We start from the raw sequence: 18,338 nt of genomic DNA, 5'->3' as shown, positions 1-18,338 counted from the left end.
TACATTTGTCTTGTGTATGTATACAATTACTTTAAAAGTGTATGTTTGTACGTCACTACATCCTAATACTTAAAGCAAAATAATGTGAATTTATATTTGTTAAATTTAAAGAAAGATTTTGGTTGGGAAAATATGTTAAAACAGCATTTGTCCATTCAAAATGTCGTCGTTTGTAGCTATTCGCGAATGCCGCTGAATCAATTCCACAATAATTAAACATGCCGGGGAATGAAAGAGCAACAGTAGGATTATTTAATGCCTGGAAACGAAACCAAATGCCTGAATATCGTACTGTCATTGTGATATAAGTGCCTCTTTTTGCTTTTTATGACCTAAAACTATGAATTAGACGTGAATGAGATCTTAAAGTTAGACTAATGTTCATCAAATAACCCGTTTTTTGTCATAAAACTTTTAATTTTGTTGTAATCAATGTAATTTTACAAAAGTCATAAATAACACCCATATTTATTAAGGATGTAGTCGTAATAAAATATAACATTAGATTTCCAGATTATGAAATAACTTTTCAACATGATGTAATTAGGTAGCAACTTTCACAATTACAGATTTAGTTGAAGAAATTCCTTAATCAAAAAGGTAAACCATATTTAAAATTCTATTATTAAATTACAAAGGTACCTACCAAAGATAACAAATAATATTTTCAAGCTTGACTTAGCTTAACCTAAGAGAGTGTAGTTTTTAATAGTTTGTAATGTTTTTTAATTATATTTATTTAGATAGAATAAGTTGATCTACAATTATTCGAGAATGGGGAGCGAAGTAGAGGCTGTAGGGCAGCAGCTTGCCCAGGCAGTTGCAGGTTCGTTACAATTACATTAATCCCTCTCACAGTCTAAAAGACACATTTCTAATTTATACATAATACTGCGTCCCTAGCTTTCAGGAGTTCTGGATCCAAAGGGATAGGAAAAGACGTAGAAAATTAGCCTAAACAATCTAAAAATTAGATAGCCTAAAACCACGCAAGAACCCATGTGAAGCTTCCTTAAAAATGAGAACTCTTTCTGTTCATAATTTGCCGATTACGTGTACATAGAGCTTTTCAGTTAAAGAAACTTAGGTGATAAAAACATAATAAACATATAATGAATCTTGCAGTTATGATGGATCCTATGGTAGCACAACAGCAAAGACACCAAGCATTTCAATTTTTAGAACAATTCAAGGTAAAATGAAAGATATCAAAATAAGAAATTTTAGGTTAAAAGATTTGGCGTTAAAAAAAAAACAGTTTGGACCCTACGGGTAAAGTAACTTATTTTTATTTTGTAGATATAGACGGAAAAAATATTAAAACAAACAAGTGAAATTGTGGGAAATAGGCATATATTTAAGTTATTGTTTTCAAATGCTTGGTCTATTTTATTAAAAGGGGGATGTGGAAAATAACCATTTGGGCAGGGGGGGGGGGTTTACTCGAGAACCCTTAGAGCTAGAGGGAGCTAATTTTGGATATAAGCTTCTATGGGGCCAAAGTTACTTTTAGAATTATCGTCGACCCCCCACCCCCCCCCCCCCCCAAATTTTTTTTTTGGGGGGGGGGCGGGTGAATTATACTATAGGGTGTTTCTCATAAACGACTTGAGATAAATGGAGCAAACCTTAGGATACAAGTTTTGTAGGCCTATATGTGATTTTATAATTATCGTTGACCACCCACTCACCCCCAAACCCCTAATTTTTTTTGGGGGGGGGGCGGTTGGATTATACTATATGGTGTTTCTCATAAACGACTTGCAGCAATTTTATTTTGGGTGCTACTTCCTTAGTTTTAGAGATAATTGGATGAAATCTTTTGGGCTGGGTCACTAATTACCCCAACTATTGGTATCTTTAAAAAAAACGGCTGCGAGACCGCCGCTCCCGCCGCCCGCCGCCATTTACCGCCGCCACCAAAAAAAAATTTTTTATTGCATTTCTCGCTGAATTGTTATTTTTTTCAAAAATTTTTCGCCTTACAAGCAACCCTGTGGGGGATTTAGTCATTTTTTTCAAATTCTCAAAAAAAATAACATGGTCTCAAATGATTCCAAATTGATTCTAAAAATACGGCTGCGAGACCGCCGCTCCCGCCGCCCAAAGTGCCTAATTCAGCGAGAAATGCAATAAAAAAATTTTTTTTTGTGGCGGCTGCTGGCGGCGGGAGCATTTCTGGTATCTTTAAAAAAACGGCTGCGTGACCGCCGCCCCCCGCCATTTACCGCCGCCATTAAAAAAAATTTTTTATTGCATTTCTCGCCGAATTAGGCAATTTGGAATCATTTGAGACCATGTTATTTTTTTCAAAAATTTTTTGCCTTCAAAGCAACCCTGCGGGGGATTTAGTCATTTTTTTCAAATTCTCAAAAAAAATAACAAGGTCTAAAATGATTCCAAATTGCCTAATTCGGCGAGAAATGCAATAAAAATTTTTTTTTGGTGGCAGCTGTAAGCGGCGGGAGTGGCGGTTCCGCCGCCGTTTTTTTTAAAGATACCAATAGTTGGGGTAATTAGTGACCCAGCCCAAAAGATTTCATCCAATTATCTCTAAAACTAAGGGAGTAGCACCCAAAATAAAAGTCGAAACAAAATTGTAAGTAAAGGGGGGGGGGGGGGAAATGTGGTGACTCGTCACATGACATACCAGCAATTTTATTTTGGGTGCTACGACCTTAGTTTTAGAGATAATTGGATGAAATCTTTTGGGCTGGGTCACTAATTACCCCAACTACTGGTATCTTTAAAAAAAACGGCTGCGTGACCGCCGCTCCCGCCATTTACCGCCGCCACCAAAAAAAAATTTTTATTGCATTTCTCGCCGAATTAGGCAATTTGGAATCATTTGAGACCATGTTATTTTTTTCGAAAATTTTTTGCCTTACAAGCAACCCTGCGGGGGATTTAGTCATTAGTCATTTGAGACCATGTTATTTTTTTCAAGAATTTGAAAAAAATGACTAAATCCCCCGCAGGGTTGCTTGTAAGGCAAAAAATTTTCGAAAAAAATAACTACTAATTACCCCAACTATTGGTATCTTTTAAAAAAAACGGCGGCGGATTTCTCGCCGAATTAGGCCATTAGGAATCATTTGAGACCTTGTTATTTTTTTTGAGAATTTGAAAAAAATGACTAAATCCCCCGCAGGGTTGCTTGGAAGGCGAAAAATTTATGAAAAAAATAACATGGTCTCAAATGATTCCAAATTGCCTAATTCGGCGAGAAATGCAATAAAAATATTTTTTTTGGTGGCGGCGGTAAATGGCGGGGGGCGGCGGGGAGCGGCGGTCACTCAGCCGTTTTTTTTAAAGATACCAGTAGTTGGGTTAATTAGTGACCCAGCCCAAAAGATTTCATCCAATTATCTCTAAAACTAAGGTCGTAGCACCCAAAATAAAATTGCTGGAATGTCGTGTGACGAGTCACCACATTTCCCCCCCCCCCCCCCCTTTACTTACAATTTTGTTTCGACTTTTATTTTGGGTGCTACTCCCTTAGTTTTAGAGATAATTGGATGAAATCTTTTGGGCTGGGTCACTAATTACCCCAACTATTGGTATCTTTAAAAAAAAAACGGCGGCGGGACCGCCGCTCCCGCCGCCCGCCGCCGTTTATAGCCGCCACAAAAAAAAAATTTTTTTATTGCATTTCTCGCTGAATTAGGCAATTTGGAATCAATTGAGACCATGTTATTTTTTTCGAGAATTTGAAAAAAAAATTACTAAATCCCCCACAGGGTTGCTTGTAAGGCGAAAAATTTTTGAAAAAAATAACATGGTCTCAAATGATTCCAAATTGCCTAATTCGGCGAGAAATGCAATAAAAAAAATTTTTTGGTGGTGGCGGTAAATGGCGGCGGGAGCGGCGGTCACGCAGCCGTTTTTTGTAAAGATACCAGTAGTTGGGGTAATTAGTGACCCAGCCCAAAAGATTTCATCCAATTATCTCTAAAACTAAGGACGTAGCACCCAAAAAAAATTGCTGGTATGTCGTGTGACGAGTCACCACATTTCCCCCCCCCCCCCTTTACTTACAATTTTGTTTCAACTTTTATTTTGGGTGCTACTCCCTTAGTTTTAGAGATAATTGGATGAAATCTTTTGGGCTGGGTCACTAATTACCCGGACTATTGGTATCTTTTTAAAAAAACGGCGGCGGGACCGCCGCTCCCGCCGCCCGCAGTCGTTTACAGCCGCCACAAAAAAAAAATTTTATTGCATTTCTCGCCGAATTAGGCAATTTGGAATCATTTGAGACCATGTTATTTTTTTCGAGAATTTGAAAAAAATGACTAAATCCCCCGCAGGGTTGCTTGTAAGGCAAAACATTTTTGAAAAAAATAACATGGTCTCAAATGATTCCAAATTGCCTAATTCAGCGAGAAATGCAATAAAAAAATTTTTTTTGGTGGCGGCGGTAAATGGCGGCAGGCGGCGGGAGCGGCGGTCTCGCAGCCGTTTTTTTAAAGATACCAGTAGTTGGGGTAATTAGTGACCCAGCCCAAAAGATTTCATCCAATTATCTCTAAAACTAAGGTCGTAGCACCCAAAATAAAATTGCTGGTATGTCGTGTGACGAGTCACCACATTTCCCCCCCCCCCCCCCTTTACTTACAATTTTGTTTTGACTTTTATTTTGGGTGCTACTCCCTTAGTTTTAGAGATAATTGGATGAAATCTTTTGGGCTGGGTCACTAATTACCCCAACTATTGGTATCTTTAAAAAAAAACGGCGGCGGGACCGCCGCTCCCGCCGCCCGCCGCCGTTTACAGCCGTCACAAAAAAAAAAATTTTATTGCATTTCTCGCTGAATTAGGCAATTTGGAATTATTTGAGACCATGTTATTTTTTTCGAGAATTTGAAAAAAATGACTAAATCCCCCGCAGGGTTGCTTGTAAGGCGCAAAATTTTTGAAAAAAATAACATGGTCTCAAATGATTCCAAATTGCCTAATTCGGCGAGAAATGCAATAAAAAAATTTTTTTTGGTGGCGGCGGTAAATGGCGGCGGGCGGCGGGAGCGGCGGTCACGGAGCCGTTTTTTTTAAAATTATCCTTAAAACTAAGGTCGTAGCACCCAAAATAAAATTGCTGGTATGTCGTGTGATGAGTCACCACATTTCCCCCCCCCCCCCCCCTTTACTTACAATTTTGTTTCGACTTTTATTTGGGTGCTACTCCCTTAGTTTTAGAGATAATTGGATGAAATCTTTTGGGCTGGGTCACTAATTACCCCAACTATTGGTATCTTTTAAAAAAACGGCGGCGGGACCGCCGCTCCTGCCGCCCGCCGCCGTTTACAGCCGCCACAAAAAAATTGTTTTATTGCATTTCTCGCTGAATTAGGCAATTTGGAATCATTTGAGACCATGTTATTTTTTTTGAGAATTTGAAAAAAATGACTAAATCCCCCACAGGGTTGCTTGTAAGGCGAAAAATTTTTGAAAAAAATAACAATTCAGCGAGAAATGCAATAAAAAATTTTTTTTTGGTGGCGGCGGTAAATGGCGGCGGGCGGCGGGAGCGGCGGTCTCGCAGCCGTTTTTTTTAAAGATACCAATAGTTGGGGTAATTAGTGACCCAGCCCAAAAGATTTCATCCAATTATCTCTAAAACTAAGGGAGTAGCACCCAAAATAAAATTGCTGCAAGTCGTTTATGAGAAACACCCTATAGTATAATCCACCCGCCCCCCCCCAAAAAAAATTAGGGGTTTGGGGGTGAGTGGGTGGTCAACGATAATTATAAAATCAAATATAGGCCTACAAAACTTGTATCCTAAGGTTTGCTCCATTTATCTCAAGTCGTTTATGAGAAACACCCTATAGTATAATTCACCCGCCCCCCCCCCCCCCCCAAATTAGGGGTTTTGGGGTGGGTGGGTGGTCAACGAAAATTCTAAAATCAAATATAGGCCTACAAAACTTGTATCCTAAGGTTTGCTCCATTTATCTCAAGTCGTTTATGAGAAACACCCTATAGTATAATTCACCCGCCCCCCCCCCCCCCAAATTAGGGGTTTTGGGGTGGGTGGGTGGTCAACGATAATTCTATAATCAAATATAGGCCTACAAAACTTGTATCCCAAGGTTTGCTCCATTTATCTCATTCTCAAGTCGTTTAAGAGAAACATCCTATAGTATAATCCACCCGCCCCCCCCAAAAAAAAAATTTGGGGGGGGGGGGGTGGGGGGTCGACGATAATTTTAAAAGTAACTTTGGCCCCATAGAAGCTTATATCCAAAATTAGCTCCCTCTAGCTCTAAGGGTTCTCGAGTAACCCCCCCCCCCCCCCCCCCCTGCCCAAATGGTTATTTTCCACATCCCCCTTTTAAACAGATTTTACTTCAATTAACTTATATAAATTTCCAATTTTAGGAAAAGCAACTAAATATCTAATACATTCAAAACTTTAGGAAACCTCTCCTTTGGGAAGTCAAGTTGGATTCTATTTATCCACCATTCAAAATACACCTCAAGTCAGACACTTCGGCCTGAAAATTCTAGAAGATATCGTTAAGGTATAATTACAAGATAACAGTATTTTTCTGAATAGAGAATAAGAGTAGGTAATAATATGATAGTTACGAATTTATAATTAAGGAAAGATAGTTTATAGGTATTTCATAGGTCAAAATATAACTATTTGAAAAGAATTGTCATTTAATAAATATTTCTTTTCTCGCCTAAAGTCTTTAATTTATATTTTTTCCGTTTTTATAATAGGACTTCATAAAGAACAATCAAAATACTTAAATATTTAAAAGTATCTTAAGAAGTCTTAGTCAGACCGTAGTTATATTGTGATTGCGTTATTAAAATTACTTATTAGATAGTGCAAATATCAGGTTGTAATCTAAAGAATTTCAAAAATTACCTAGGTATGAAATTTAATGTATATTTGTATTTGTAGGCAAGATGGAATGAAATGAGCGCTGAAGAAAAAGTTTACATAAAAGACACATTGTTAAAAATAGTTCAGAATGGAACAAACCCTATTTTGCAAGAAGCCAATCATATCAAAGACCAGTTAGCTAAAATTATTGTAGAATTAATAAAGGTTTGTTCTCTTCTTTTAAATGCCTTTACTAAAAGTAATGGTCGCTACTAGTTCTTTGATACATTTGAACGCCCTTCATGACTGTTCAGGATTTTGAGTATCATGCCTTGTGGCACGCTTTGCCTTTATATCAATAGACTGCACTTTGATTGCATGAACTTTGTCTACTTTTCTACCATTTACATCCCAAAAAGCCTATATAATACTTAAGTTTCTGAGACAATCAGGCACTTTATTTCCCACGCAATTGATTACAAATCAAGAGAAATAATACCACTTAAAGAACTATTTTTAGAGAGAATGGCCTCAGCAGTGGCCAAGTCTGTTAGCCGAGTTAGATTCTCTGTGCCAGAGTGGAGAAACACAAACAGAGCTTGTTATGTTTATTCTTCTTAGGCTTGTTGAAGGTATGTTACTATGTTTTCTAGTAAAGCACTGATTTATTAAGACTATTTTTCCTTTAAAGTTGAATCCTTTAGTTTTTTACAAGTATTACCTACAGCCTACAATGAAAAGTATTTGTATTAAAAACATTTTATAAATTACCTATCAATTTTGATTTTCAAAGTTCTGGGGAAAAGTATTTTAATCTAGGTTTTCGATCCGGCTGTACAGACAGGTACTTACGTCAGTAGCTTACAATTCAACTATTTATCAAACAAATAGCGACTGCGACATAGGCATCTAGGGGCTCGGAATTGTGTTGGAAGGAGTAGGGAAGAAAATAAAAATAGCCTAAATCATCCTAGACTCAAATCCTTAAATATAATAGCTGAAATCCTCCCTGAGAAAAACTCACAAATGTGAAGCTTTCCTGACATGGTTATCAGTGGTTATCGAAATCTTAAGCTACATAAAAAAAACCTTATTACTTTGTATAATAAGATTAACAACGTAAATATTCAGGAAAATAACCCATAAATTATGTCTATCTTTTTTATTAGCTTCTTTTGCTGTCCTAGATACGAAATAAGGAGGGGGGGCTGGGGCGGGGAAATTTTGACACATTTGCGTAAACAGTGAGTATAGGCTTTATCTCTGGACTGAGAGGATAGGTTATTAGGGATAAAATCATTCTTATTTGATGAATTTTCCCATCTTTTAAGATTTTTTGGATTAAAACCAGTTTTGTTAGCCCAAAGGCGTCGAAGGCTTAGACTCACAAAACGGGTAGTGATTTCATGATTTTTATTTTAATATTCTTGAAAAATTGTTTGTAATACGATGCTATCCATGATTTTTCAGTGTGGCTGAGGACTGTTTTTAATATACCGGATTTTATTTGGTTTCGAGCCATAATAGAAAGTAATATTATCTGTTTGTCCAGATGTTGCTGTTTTACAAACACTAGAACAGTCGCAGAGAAGACGAGAGATATATTCAGCGTTGACTGCAAACATGGAAGAAATATTTAGGTATAAACTTAAAAATTATGTTTTACAAATTCATAAACTATAGGTACCTATTGATAAGAGTATTTTGTCTTTTAAAAAAAATATTTTGTATTTGACTTAATTTCAGGAAAAAAGGATTAGTTAGACAACATGTAATTTTATATTATGAAAATTAAACAACTTTGAGAAAAAAAATATATTCAAACTAGCAAAGGGGGGGGGGGGGGGGGGTTTAATGCAACCATCTCGTAATCAATGTATAAATGGCACTTAGAATTCGAATTTCGATCTAAAATTCTGCATGAGTAATCCTTGGTAGGTCTATTTTCCCTAAATCGAACAAAAAAGTTGAAAAAGTAACGGCTAACGGCTCAGCCGTTTAGCCGTTTTTTGGCTATTTTTAGGGCACATCTGTCATAAATTACGTAGGAATCAACTTTTTGAAACATATTTTTGCTTTAAATCATGTGAAATGATACAAAAACAATATTTTTTGATTTCTAGTACCAGCAACTACCGACTAGAACCGTTTGAAAACATTTTGGAGCAGAAAATAGTATTATGTGGGGATAGGTTTCGTGATGATTTGCATTGAAAATAGCGCAAAAAATGGCTAAACTGCTGAGCCGCCAGCTGTTAGCCGTTATTTTTCCAACTTTGTGTTCGATTTAGGGAAAATAGACCTACCAAGGATTACTAATGCAAAATTTCAGATCGAAATTCGAATTCTAAGTGCCATTTATACATTGATTACGAGATGGTTGCATTAACCCCCCCCCCCTTCCCTTTTGTACCTATTTATTTGATAAATTGGCTAGGTAATATATTAAAAGCTTTTAGAATTTTTTTTTATGTTTTAAGGTTTTTACTTGGTCTGTTAGAGAACCATTACAAAGCGTACCTGGCTAACACTGGCAACGAACAAGGGACCAAACATTGTAAGGTATGCTTTTAAAAATCGTATATTAGTTGAGTTGTTTCGAAAACTATTAGCAGAAATTGTCAATAAAGCAAAGAGTTTGACTTTAATGTTTTACACCTCCTTTCATTGTAACAATTTATGATTTTGAATTTTAGAAAAAATATCACAAATAAATAAGAGCTGAATGAATAGTCTTTACTATACAGGGAGGAGGTATTGGAATCATATCGCTTTGTAAGTTCGATATGAACATGATCTCTTAAAAACTAGGGGAATACCTACACTTTTATTAATCTTGATGGCTTGGTTCAAATCATAGCTGAGTCAAACTATTAAAGCAAAAATTTTAACTTACAGATAAGGGATAATTTAGTTAGTCATGATCATTGGGATGTTCATCAGCAATAGCGGAGCTCCTCATACATTTATTTTATAGGTGTGTATGTCCATACTGAACGTGTTCACCTGTCTGGTAGATTGGGTTCCCATGCAGCACATCATGGCCAACAATAAATATCTACTACATTGCCTAACTCATCTTCTAAAAGTAAGTCATTCTAGAAAACTGCATGGTTTAAAATAATATCAATTTTAGTCAATGAACGATAAAAATTAGAGAACACTACATAATATTCTCTACACAACCTTTTTTGTCGGCTCCACTACTTTTAATATTGTTGTCATTTGATAGTAGAAACGCTACTTACTTCTCTTCATATATGGGTTTGTTTATTAGACAGTACCTTGTTATGTCTACCTCCTATGTCTATTTAAGTAAATTGATTGCATTACCGTTGTCTTAAATTCATACATGGCTCATTTTTGTGCAAGTCATTCCCTTATTTTATCATTATGGTCATGCATCTGTCATAAAGTTAGTACACTCAGAGGGAGGAGACATTGGGCTGTTTATTACACTAGTTCCCAAAGTTTTATAATAACGTTTTCTTATTCATTGTGCTAAAAACTTTGGGGACATTTATTGAAATTTGATTAGTTGAGATAAATTAATTTATCGGCCATTGTCTTATCCCTTTAGATCCCTGCAGTGCATTCTGAATTAAATGAAAAGAGTAACCCTAAAGAAACCTCTAAATGCTAAAACACATTTTATTTACAAGGATGAACGATTACAAATGTACGCAGCTGAGTGTCTGTTGGGAGTGGTTGGTTGGAAGGCCGGCAAAACAACGGACAGACAACAAATACTATCACTCTTTGACACTGAGTTTATGCAGCCCTTATTTGCAGCCACTCAGGTTAGTTACGGTTCCGAATCCGATTTATTTCCGATGGATAAACTGGTTTTAAAACGTGATGAAAAGATTATATAGTTTGATTTTGTAGAAGTTACCCGAGGAAAAGTAAATCCTTTAAGTCTCTCTGTGTGTGTCTCTACCAACTGACTGTACCGATATGGTTATCCTTTAGAATGTAGCTTCTCATAGGTCCTGGGAGAGGTTTATAGCTATTTGGGGGGAGGGTACCACCAGGCACCCTTTCAAAAGAAATCCAGACTGGCCAGAGTGTACGTTTTGTACGTTTTGTACGTTACGCATCGAATCTGTGTACGTTCTGGACGTTATTTTGATATGTGTACGTAACGTATTTTGAAATTTGTATTTTTGTACGTTTTACGTTTTTTTTAAAAATAATAAGAATCAAATATTAGCAGAAAAGTAATTTGTATGTTTTGTACGAAAATTTTAACAAAAACTATAGGTGTATTATATTAAATAAATTCAATATTATCTTAATTTTCTTTTAAATTTAAGTGAATCGGTGGTGCAGGCACCACCTAAAAATTATATTCTAAGTTATCTCACTTCTGAATATTAACCCTATTCTTCCATTGACATATCCCCGACTATTAACCTTTTTTTCTTCCATTGACCTATCCCCGACTATTAACCTTTTTTTCTTCCATTGAGCTATCCCCGACTATTAACCTTTTTTTCTTCCATTGACCCATCCCCGACTATTAATAATTTTTCTTTTTTATTGACCTATCCCTAACTATTAACCTTTTTTTCTTCCATTGACCTATCCCCAACTATTAAACTTTTTTCTTCCATTGACCTATCCTCGACTATTAATTTTCTTTTCTTCCATTGATCTATCCTTGACTATTAACTTTTTTTCTTCCATTGACCTATCCCCGACTATTAATTTTTTTTCTTCCATTGACCTATCCCTGACTATTAAACTTTTTTCTTCCATTGACCTATCCCCGACTATTAACCTTTTTTCTTCCGTTGACCTATCCCCGACTATTAATCATTTTTCTTCCATTGACCTATCCCTGACTATTAACTTTTTTTCTTCCATTGACCTATCCCCGACTATTATTTTTTTTCTTCCATTGACCTATCCCTGACTATTACCTAACCTTTTTTCTTCCATTGACCTATCCCCGACTATTAACCTTTTTTTTTCCATTGACCTATCCCCGACTATTAATCATTTTTCTTCCATTGACCTACCCCTGACTATTAACTTTTTTTCTTCCATTGACCTATCCCCGACTATTAATTTTTTTTCTTCCATTGACCTATCCCCGACTATTAATCATTTTTCTTCCATTGACCTATCCCCGACTATTAACTTTTTTTCTTCCATTGACCTATCCCCGACTTTTAACTTTTTTTCTTCCATTGACCTATCCCCGACTATTAATCTTATTTCTTCCATTGACCTATCCCCGACTATTAATCTTATTTCTTCCATTGACCTATCCCCGACTATTAACTTTTTTTCTTCCATTGACCTATCCCCGACTATTAATATTATTTCTTCCATTGACCTATCCCTCAATTTATCTCTCTCTCTCTGAACCATACTATAAATCTAGTTACTACAAATCAAGTTACTCATAAAGATTACTACGAATTTTATAGTTTCGTTTATTCATCACTTTTTAATGATTTAATGTCCCTCTCTCTCACTTATATTATTTTTATTTAAAACCGTATTTATAATTTTGTCTCTCTTTCTTTAAAATATTTTAGGATCCCAATGTTTTTTGTTTAAAATTATCGTCCTAAAAGAGTTAAACTATTTAGCTAAATGTTAAATTTTAGTTTAATATCTGAACACATTCGGGCGCGTCGCTAGTATCATATTACATTAAAACTTAGTTTTCCTTGATTTACGATATTATAAACTTAAATCTTCTATTTTATAAATATAAATTTAATACTTTAATATAATTTGAATAGCAACATGAAATAAAAAAATTAATTTATTCTTCATAGAGTAAAATAATGGGTCTTATCATTCTGGTCATTGAGAGTTTATTATTGATTATTGAACCAGTATGAGTTTTTAACATCTGACCTTTGGAAAACTTGAGCTCATTTATAGACATTTATTTCCTATATAGATCTGTCATGGATCTTGATGCAATACAGCAGGCCGTTTTGTAAATGTTAAAAATTGGAAGATTTCATTAAATAAAAGTTATCGCAAATATAAGTATTAGGTTTATTACTTTGGACAAAATCTCTTTGCTAGGTATACTGTTATTTATTTGATTTTCGTTAATTTTTCGATCTTTCTTAAAATTCTAACTAGAGCTTATCACTTCTTGTCAGAAAATTTTAGTATATTACTTTGGACAAAATCGTTTAGCTACACTTGTTTTTGTAATAACATGTTTGAAAATTCATTTGTTATTTTTTTCAGATGGAAATATTAGATAATCTATAAATTTTATTATAATTCAAAAATGATTTAGAAAATCAGTTGAAGTTTGTTTCGGTAGTAGTAAGTGTTACACCTTAAATTCTATATTATACTAACTTTTATTATTAAAATTATAATAAGAGTGTACCTATTGTTTATTTACTTAACATCTCACTAAACATACCTTTAGTATACAACATATAGATATTAATGTATTAATATAGATAACTAGAAGAAAATATACATATGTGTTTTTATTATGTACGTTTTTTTGTACGTTTTTTGATTTTTTTTATGTACGTAACGTATTTTTTTTGTGTACGTTTTTGTACGTTTTTTATTTTCAAAATTCACTGGCCAGTCTGGTTCAAATCGTCTAAAATCGAAAAAATAACTAGCGCCGCCTAGCGGTATTTTAATTTTTGTTGAAAACATCTGATCTTAACATAGATTTACATTTTAAGTACTAGAGACCTCTAGTGGCGTAGTTGCTGTTGAATATAATAATAGTATACCAAACTTTAATGACCTAAATATCTTTAATTTAAACCGGATTTTTATGGCTGTAGGGATAAAAGTTTTCCTTATTTCAGGCTGCAGAACAACATGCACTAGAGGAGGATCATTATAATTTCATGAAGAAAATGGTTCAAATTCTAACAGGAAAAAAGTAGAAATATAAGAAAATAAGTTCTCATGTATGCTTGTATTATATAGAGAAGGAAGAGGCATTGGCTCATATCTTGAACCCTATCTTTCACCCAGGAATTTAAATCTACAAAGGGCAGATTTTATACACACACAAGATATGTGAAAATATCTACAATTGTCCTTTCCCCTGTATCCTTGAAAATATTTCTTGAAGTTAGATATTCGTCTTTGTTGAGCTTAGTAACTGAGTGTTGGATGGAATATTTCTAATCAATTTTTATTTTATATAACCATTAATTTTGACCATTTATACTTGAAAATTAGAAACGTAAAAAAAATATTTTTAAATGTCCCATCTTCTGTATTTTGAAGTTCTGTAAATCTTCATTTTGACCATTTTTACTTGAAAATTGCAAATAGGATTAGGAGAACAACTTTGTAACCTGTGGACCAAAGAGAATCCAAAAATTGTTCCAAATCTAGGCATACTTTCTTTTTAAAAAATAATTACCTAAATATACTCTTGCAAATAAAAAGGAATTTATTTGGAATAAGTCCTTACATATATTATTATTAATATTCATGATAACACTGTAAAGTAGATAGGTTTTTAAAATTATAAATGGAGAGTTTTGTCAGGTCTTGTCAGTAAATCGTGGAATGAGGGAATTTATCTGGAACCATTTGATGAACCGTACAAATTTATGGACTTATTATTACTATTAACTAACTTTTGGTTTAAAAGTCATTCAAAGGGCTTGAGTTACGTGCCCCTGTATCTACAATATAAAATATTTTTAATCACAATAAAAAAGATGTATGTATGACCGCAGGAACTTACCTGGACGCTCTGGTGGCCTTTACCCGCCACCCTAGCCAGACGGTCAACCATTTTGCCAACGAACTGTGGGCGAAATTTTTCAGACATCCAGATATATCTACCAATGAGAGCTTTAAACAATACAAGGAATGATTATATTTTTTTCAAGTCGCCTGACTTAAAAATAATAATCGAGGCATGTCTTGGCCGATAAATGGCGTAACTCATAAGCATGCAGTTAAGACTTCAAGACGAAAATACTTTAAATCAAAATCATGTTGTCACATGACATGAGCCGATGATTTATTAGTTGTTTGGCCTTTTTAAAAGCGAAGCTTTTCTATAATTAGGGTTGGTCCGTCCGTCACAAACGGATAGCTATTTTCGTTAATTTAGGCATGTTAGAATTGTCCTATCGATTTCAAACTTTGCATGGTTATTCCTTTAGTAGTTTGATACGATTTAGAAAACGTAGCAACTCAAGAATCATTACAAGAATGTCCCTACGTCCATTTTAAACATGTTGATTTTTTTACTTTAACAACAAATTTTTATGTGATCTAATCATCCGATTGATCTGATTTTTGGTATGTTGATTCCTAAGACAACAAATTATAATGTTATAAGCGAAACAACTCTATAATCAAGTCCTAAAAATGTAAGTATGTCCATTAACATTATCCTGTATCAAGCACTTTTCCAACAAATTTACTTACAATTTTGCTTCGACTCTTATACATTAATATTCTGATAATTCAGTTCTTACACTATAAAGGTGTTAATGTCCGTTTGTCCTACCGTTTCAGTGCTTCGCTTTTATGGATGTTGTCATCCTTTTAAAATTGAAATCATGCCCTGTTAGATGGTATGGGTGGAAACTGCCATGCGGCGAAGTATAAAAACTGGATATCCCTCGCAAGATAATGACCCCTCATCGGCCTACTCGCAGCTGGATTTCGACGACGATGACGAATTTAAAAACTTCTTTGTAAAATACAGGCAATACAGATTAGAGATGTAGAGTATCTTTTAGTGATGGCAATCCGTCGAATTTTTGGGCCGGATTAGGATTCCGGATTCTTAAAGAATCCGTCAAAAAAAGTGACGGATTCCGGATTCTTTTTTTGGCGGATTCCGGATTCTGGCAATATTTTAAAAGGATTTTTTTTAAAAAATTAAAAATTAAGTGCTACATATGTCCTAAAAATCAATATTCTTGGTGTTCTCTATAATTAACTTCCGAGAATCGAACCAGATTTTAAAAGATATTATATATAGGTAATGATGAAAATCTTTGCCTTCAAAGAGGAGGAGTTGAAAGAAAAAACTCTAGACGCTAATTTTAGTCTTCCAAATAAGAATCCGGAATCCGCTATTTAAAAACGAATTCCGGATTCGGATTCCAATATTGGCCAAAAATTTGGCGGATTCCGGATCCGGATTGCCAACCCTAGTATCTTACCTTATCTAAATAAGATTAGGAGCAATAATAAAAGGTCATCAAAATCGGTGGGTTAGACGAACTTTAACAACTCATTTAATTTTGATTGGCTGGTTCAAACGTTTTAATAACTAATTGTTATCTACAGGTGGGGTAATTTTGTGTATGATCATTGGGTATGTACATATATGTTTATCAGCCATTGGCTTATCCCCAAAGATTCCTAATTTTTAAGTAACTCACGTTGACTGAAAATGGGCGGACGTGCTATAGTATATAATATATATAATGTATTTTAACATTATTACCTAGTATTACTATTTTAGGTGTATGATATTCATGATTAAATGAAATTCATTGGATCATTACCATGCAAAAAACGTGCAATTAAAGTGTTATTGCATTCTTTCCTCAAATCTGTATCTTGTTGATAGATTGATAATTTTGGAATGCGTGAAAATCATTAGTCAAACAGATCCTTTAATGCCATTAAACATTTTAGGAAAAATTCATTATATTTATATACTAATTGCTTCGTCTCTTGCCTTCAGGGGAGGGCGAGGATGTCCGAAAAATAACCCCAAATCACCCAAGACAGTTTAAAAGCTTCTCTGAATAGTACTTCGACCAGTATTTTTGGGATCTTCAGCTTCAGACATAAAATAGCCTCTTATTTTTCCTTAAAATAGCGTAAAACCATTAATAACCATTTGAATAAAATATAAATCATAGGTACTTGTTAAAGTAGTAAGCTTTTTTTCTGTTGCAAAGGATCTCGTTAACCGCCAAACTGATATGTTTCTCCTTTACAGTGAAGCTTCTTATAGGTCTAGGAAAGGCTTTTAACTATTTTTGAGAAGTGTATCTCCTCCCTCCCAATAAAAAGTAATCCCCCCCCCCAAAAAAAAATGAATTATATAATGAATGATAACAAAACAGACGAATGGTTAAGAGTAACACTAACCACCGGAAGCCATGCTGGCACGTTACTGCGAGATCTGGAGGCTATTAACGTCTGCCTGGACGCTGTGTACGGCAAGATATTGACCAGTGAGCAGCTGCGGCCTGTGTATCCGCACACAGTGGCTGCGGTCAAGCTTTGTCTGGATTTTAAATCAGAGGATCTTAAAATTCAATCAGAGGTGAGTGAATTTATTGCCAGGGGTCTTTAATACTAGTTTTAATTGTTATACATTCCCAATGATTATAATATATGAAATTACTCCGTCTGTAGACTGCTAATGTTGGTTGAAAAGTTTGGAATCATTTAATCCAAACTCAATAAAAGTACCCTAAGTTTTTAAGCTAACAATTTATGATTGCATTTTATCCCATTGTATGAGAACTTTATATATTTTATTGATATTTGGTGCTTTCTTGTATTTAAAGCATGTAGGTATGTGATTGTATATTAAAAAATACCGAGGCTTTATGAATTTAAATATTCAGCTACCAAATGAACCATCTGTTTAATTTGTCATCCTATTTTATAACAAAATTTACCGTCCTCTCAATCAAGCTAATTACCTATCTATATTAAGGTGATATAAGAAAGCATGTTTGTTGTTGTATTAGAAAATTCAAAAGAACTTTATCCTATTTTATTGCATAATTGTAACTATTTATCGAGCAATCTTTTTACAATGTTTGTTTTTAGGTGATATCCTGTATATCAAGCATGTTTGTTGTGGTATTAGAAAACCCCGAAGCCCTGCACCCAATATTGGACACTGTATTTAATATCCTGTCCAGGCCAGCCAACAGAAATGATACAGAGGTAAATAATAGGATTGGGCCGGATATTGAAACTTTCCGCCAGGATGTCCGGTTAGGCCGGATACCGGAAATCGAAACTATTCGGCCGGATATCCGGCAAAGTAATCTTATATATTATACAACAAAAATCCCTGCTTTTTCAATTTTCAATGGCTGAATTTTTTTTTTTTTTTTTTAAGCTAGAACATTTTTTTTCAGAAAATGTTTATCTTTATGTATTTTAGAAATCTAAAAAAATATATATTTGGCGGCAGCAGCTGTACTGGCAGGTGCTAACTGCCGAAGCCGGCGTTCAGCGGATAACATACCCTATAATAAAGCACCAGATTACGAGGAATTTTTTTGCTATTTAAATATCCGGTTATCTGGCTGGACATCCGGAAATTTGCTGGGTATATCCGGATATCCGGCCCAACCCTAGTAAATGATGTTGCTTCTAAAATAGTATTGTATAAGTTATAAGGCCTTGCTATAACATAATTCTAGGAATCCATAATATATTACATGTTATATGTTACAGGAATCACCTAAAAGTTTACGCTGTTGGACGGTTCAAAGTTTAAACATGCATATTAATAATAGTTTAT

At 34.7% G+C, this 18,338-nt stretch overlaps 1 protein-coding gene across 1 annotated transcript in view; it reads left to right on the top strand.

Moving 5' to 3' along the window:
- The first annotated feature begins 216 nt into the window (after positions 1-216).
- Positions 217-18,338, top strand: part of Ranbp21 (exportin-5-like protein Ranbp21) — a 33,151-nt gene continuing 15,029 nt past the window's right edge. Inside the window, exons 1-17 of the mRNA XM_080164533.1 lie at positions 217-600; positions 744-826; positions 1,126-1,193; positions 6,420-6,524; positions 6,917-7,063; positions 7,359-7,470; positions 8,391-8,478; positions 9,319-9,400; positions 9,816-9,926; positions 10,501-10,638; positions 13,657-13,728; positions 14,137-14,197; positions 14,548-14,681; positions 15,397-15,533; positions 16,410-16,477; positions 16,915-17,117; positions 17,633-17,752. Of these exons, the coding sequence (XP_080020659.1) occupies positions 775-826; positions 1,126-1,193; positions 6,420-6,524; positions 6,917-7,063; positions 7,359-7,470; positions 8,391-8,478; positions 9,319-9,400; positions 9,816-9,926; positions 10,501-10,638; positions 13,657-13,728; positions 14,137-14,197; positions 14,548-14,681; positions 15,397-15,533; positions 16,410-16,477; positions 16,915-17,117; positions 17,633-17,752 (1,698 nt within the window). The 5' untranslated portion in view covers positions 217-600; positions 744-774. The remainder of the gene's footprint in view (positions 601-743; positions 827-1,125; positions 1,194-6,419; positions 6,525-6,916; positions 7,064-7,358; positions 7,471-8,390; positions 8,479-9,318; positions 9,401-9,815; positions 9,927-10,500; positions 10,639-13,656; positions 13,729-14,136; positions 14,198-14,547; positions 14,682-15,396; positions 15,534-16,409; positions 16,478-16,914; positions 17,118-17,632; positions 17,753-18,338) is intronic.

The sequence above is a fragment of the Acartia tonsa genome, chromosome 6 (genome assembly GCF_053477335.1).
Source record: "Acartia tonsa isolate MP-2025a chromosome 6, ASM5347733v1, whole genome shotgun sequence".
In the NCBI taxonomy this organism is placed as follows: domain Eukaryota; kingdom Metazoa; phylum Arthropoda; class Copepoda; order Calanoida; family Acartiidae; genus Acartia; species Acartia tonsa.
Note: the sequence above shows the minus strand (reverse complement) of the source record. Positions and strands in the feature narration are given on the sequence as shown.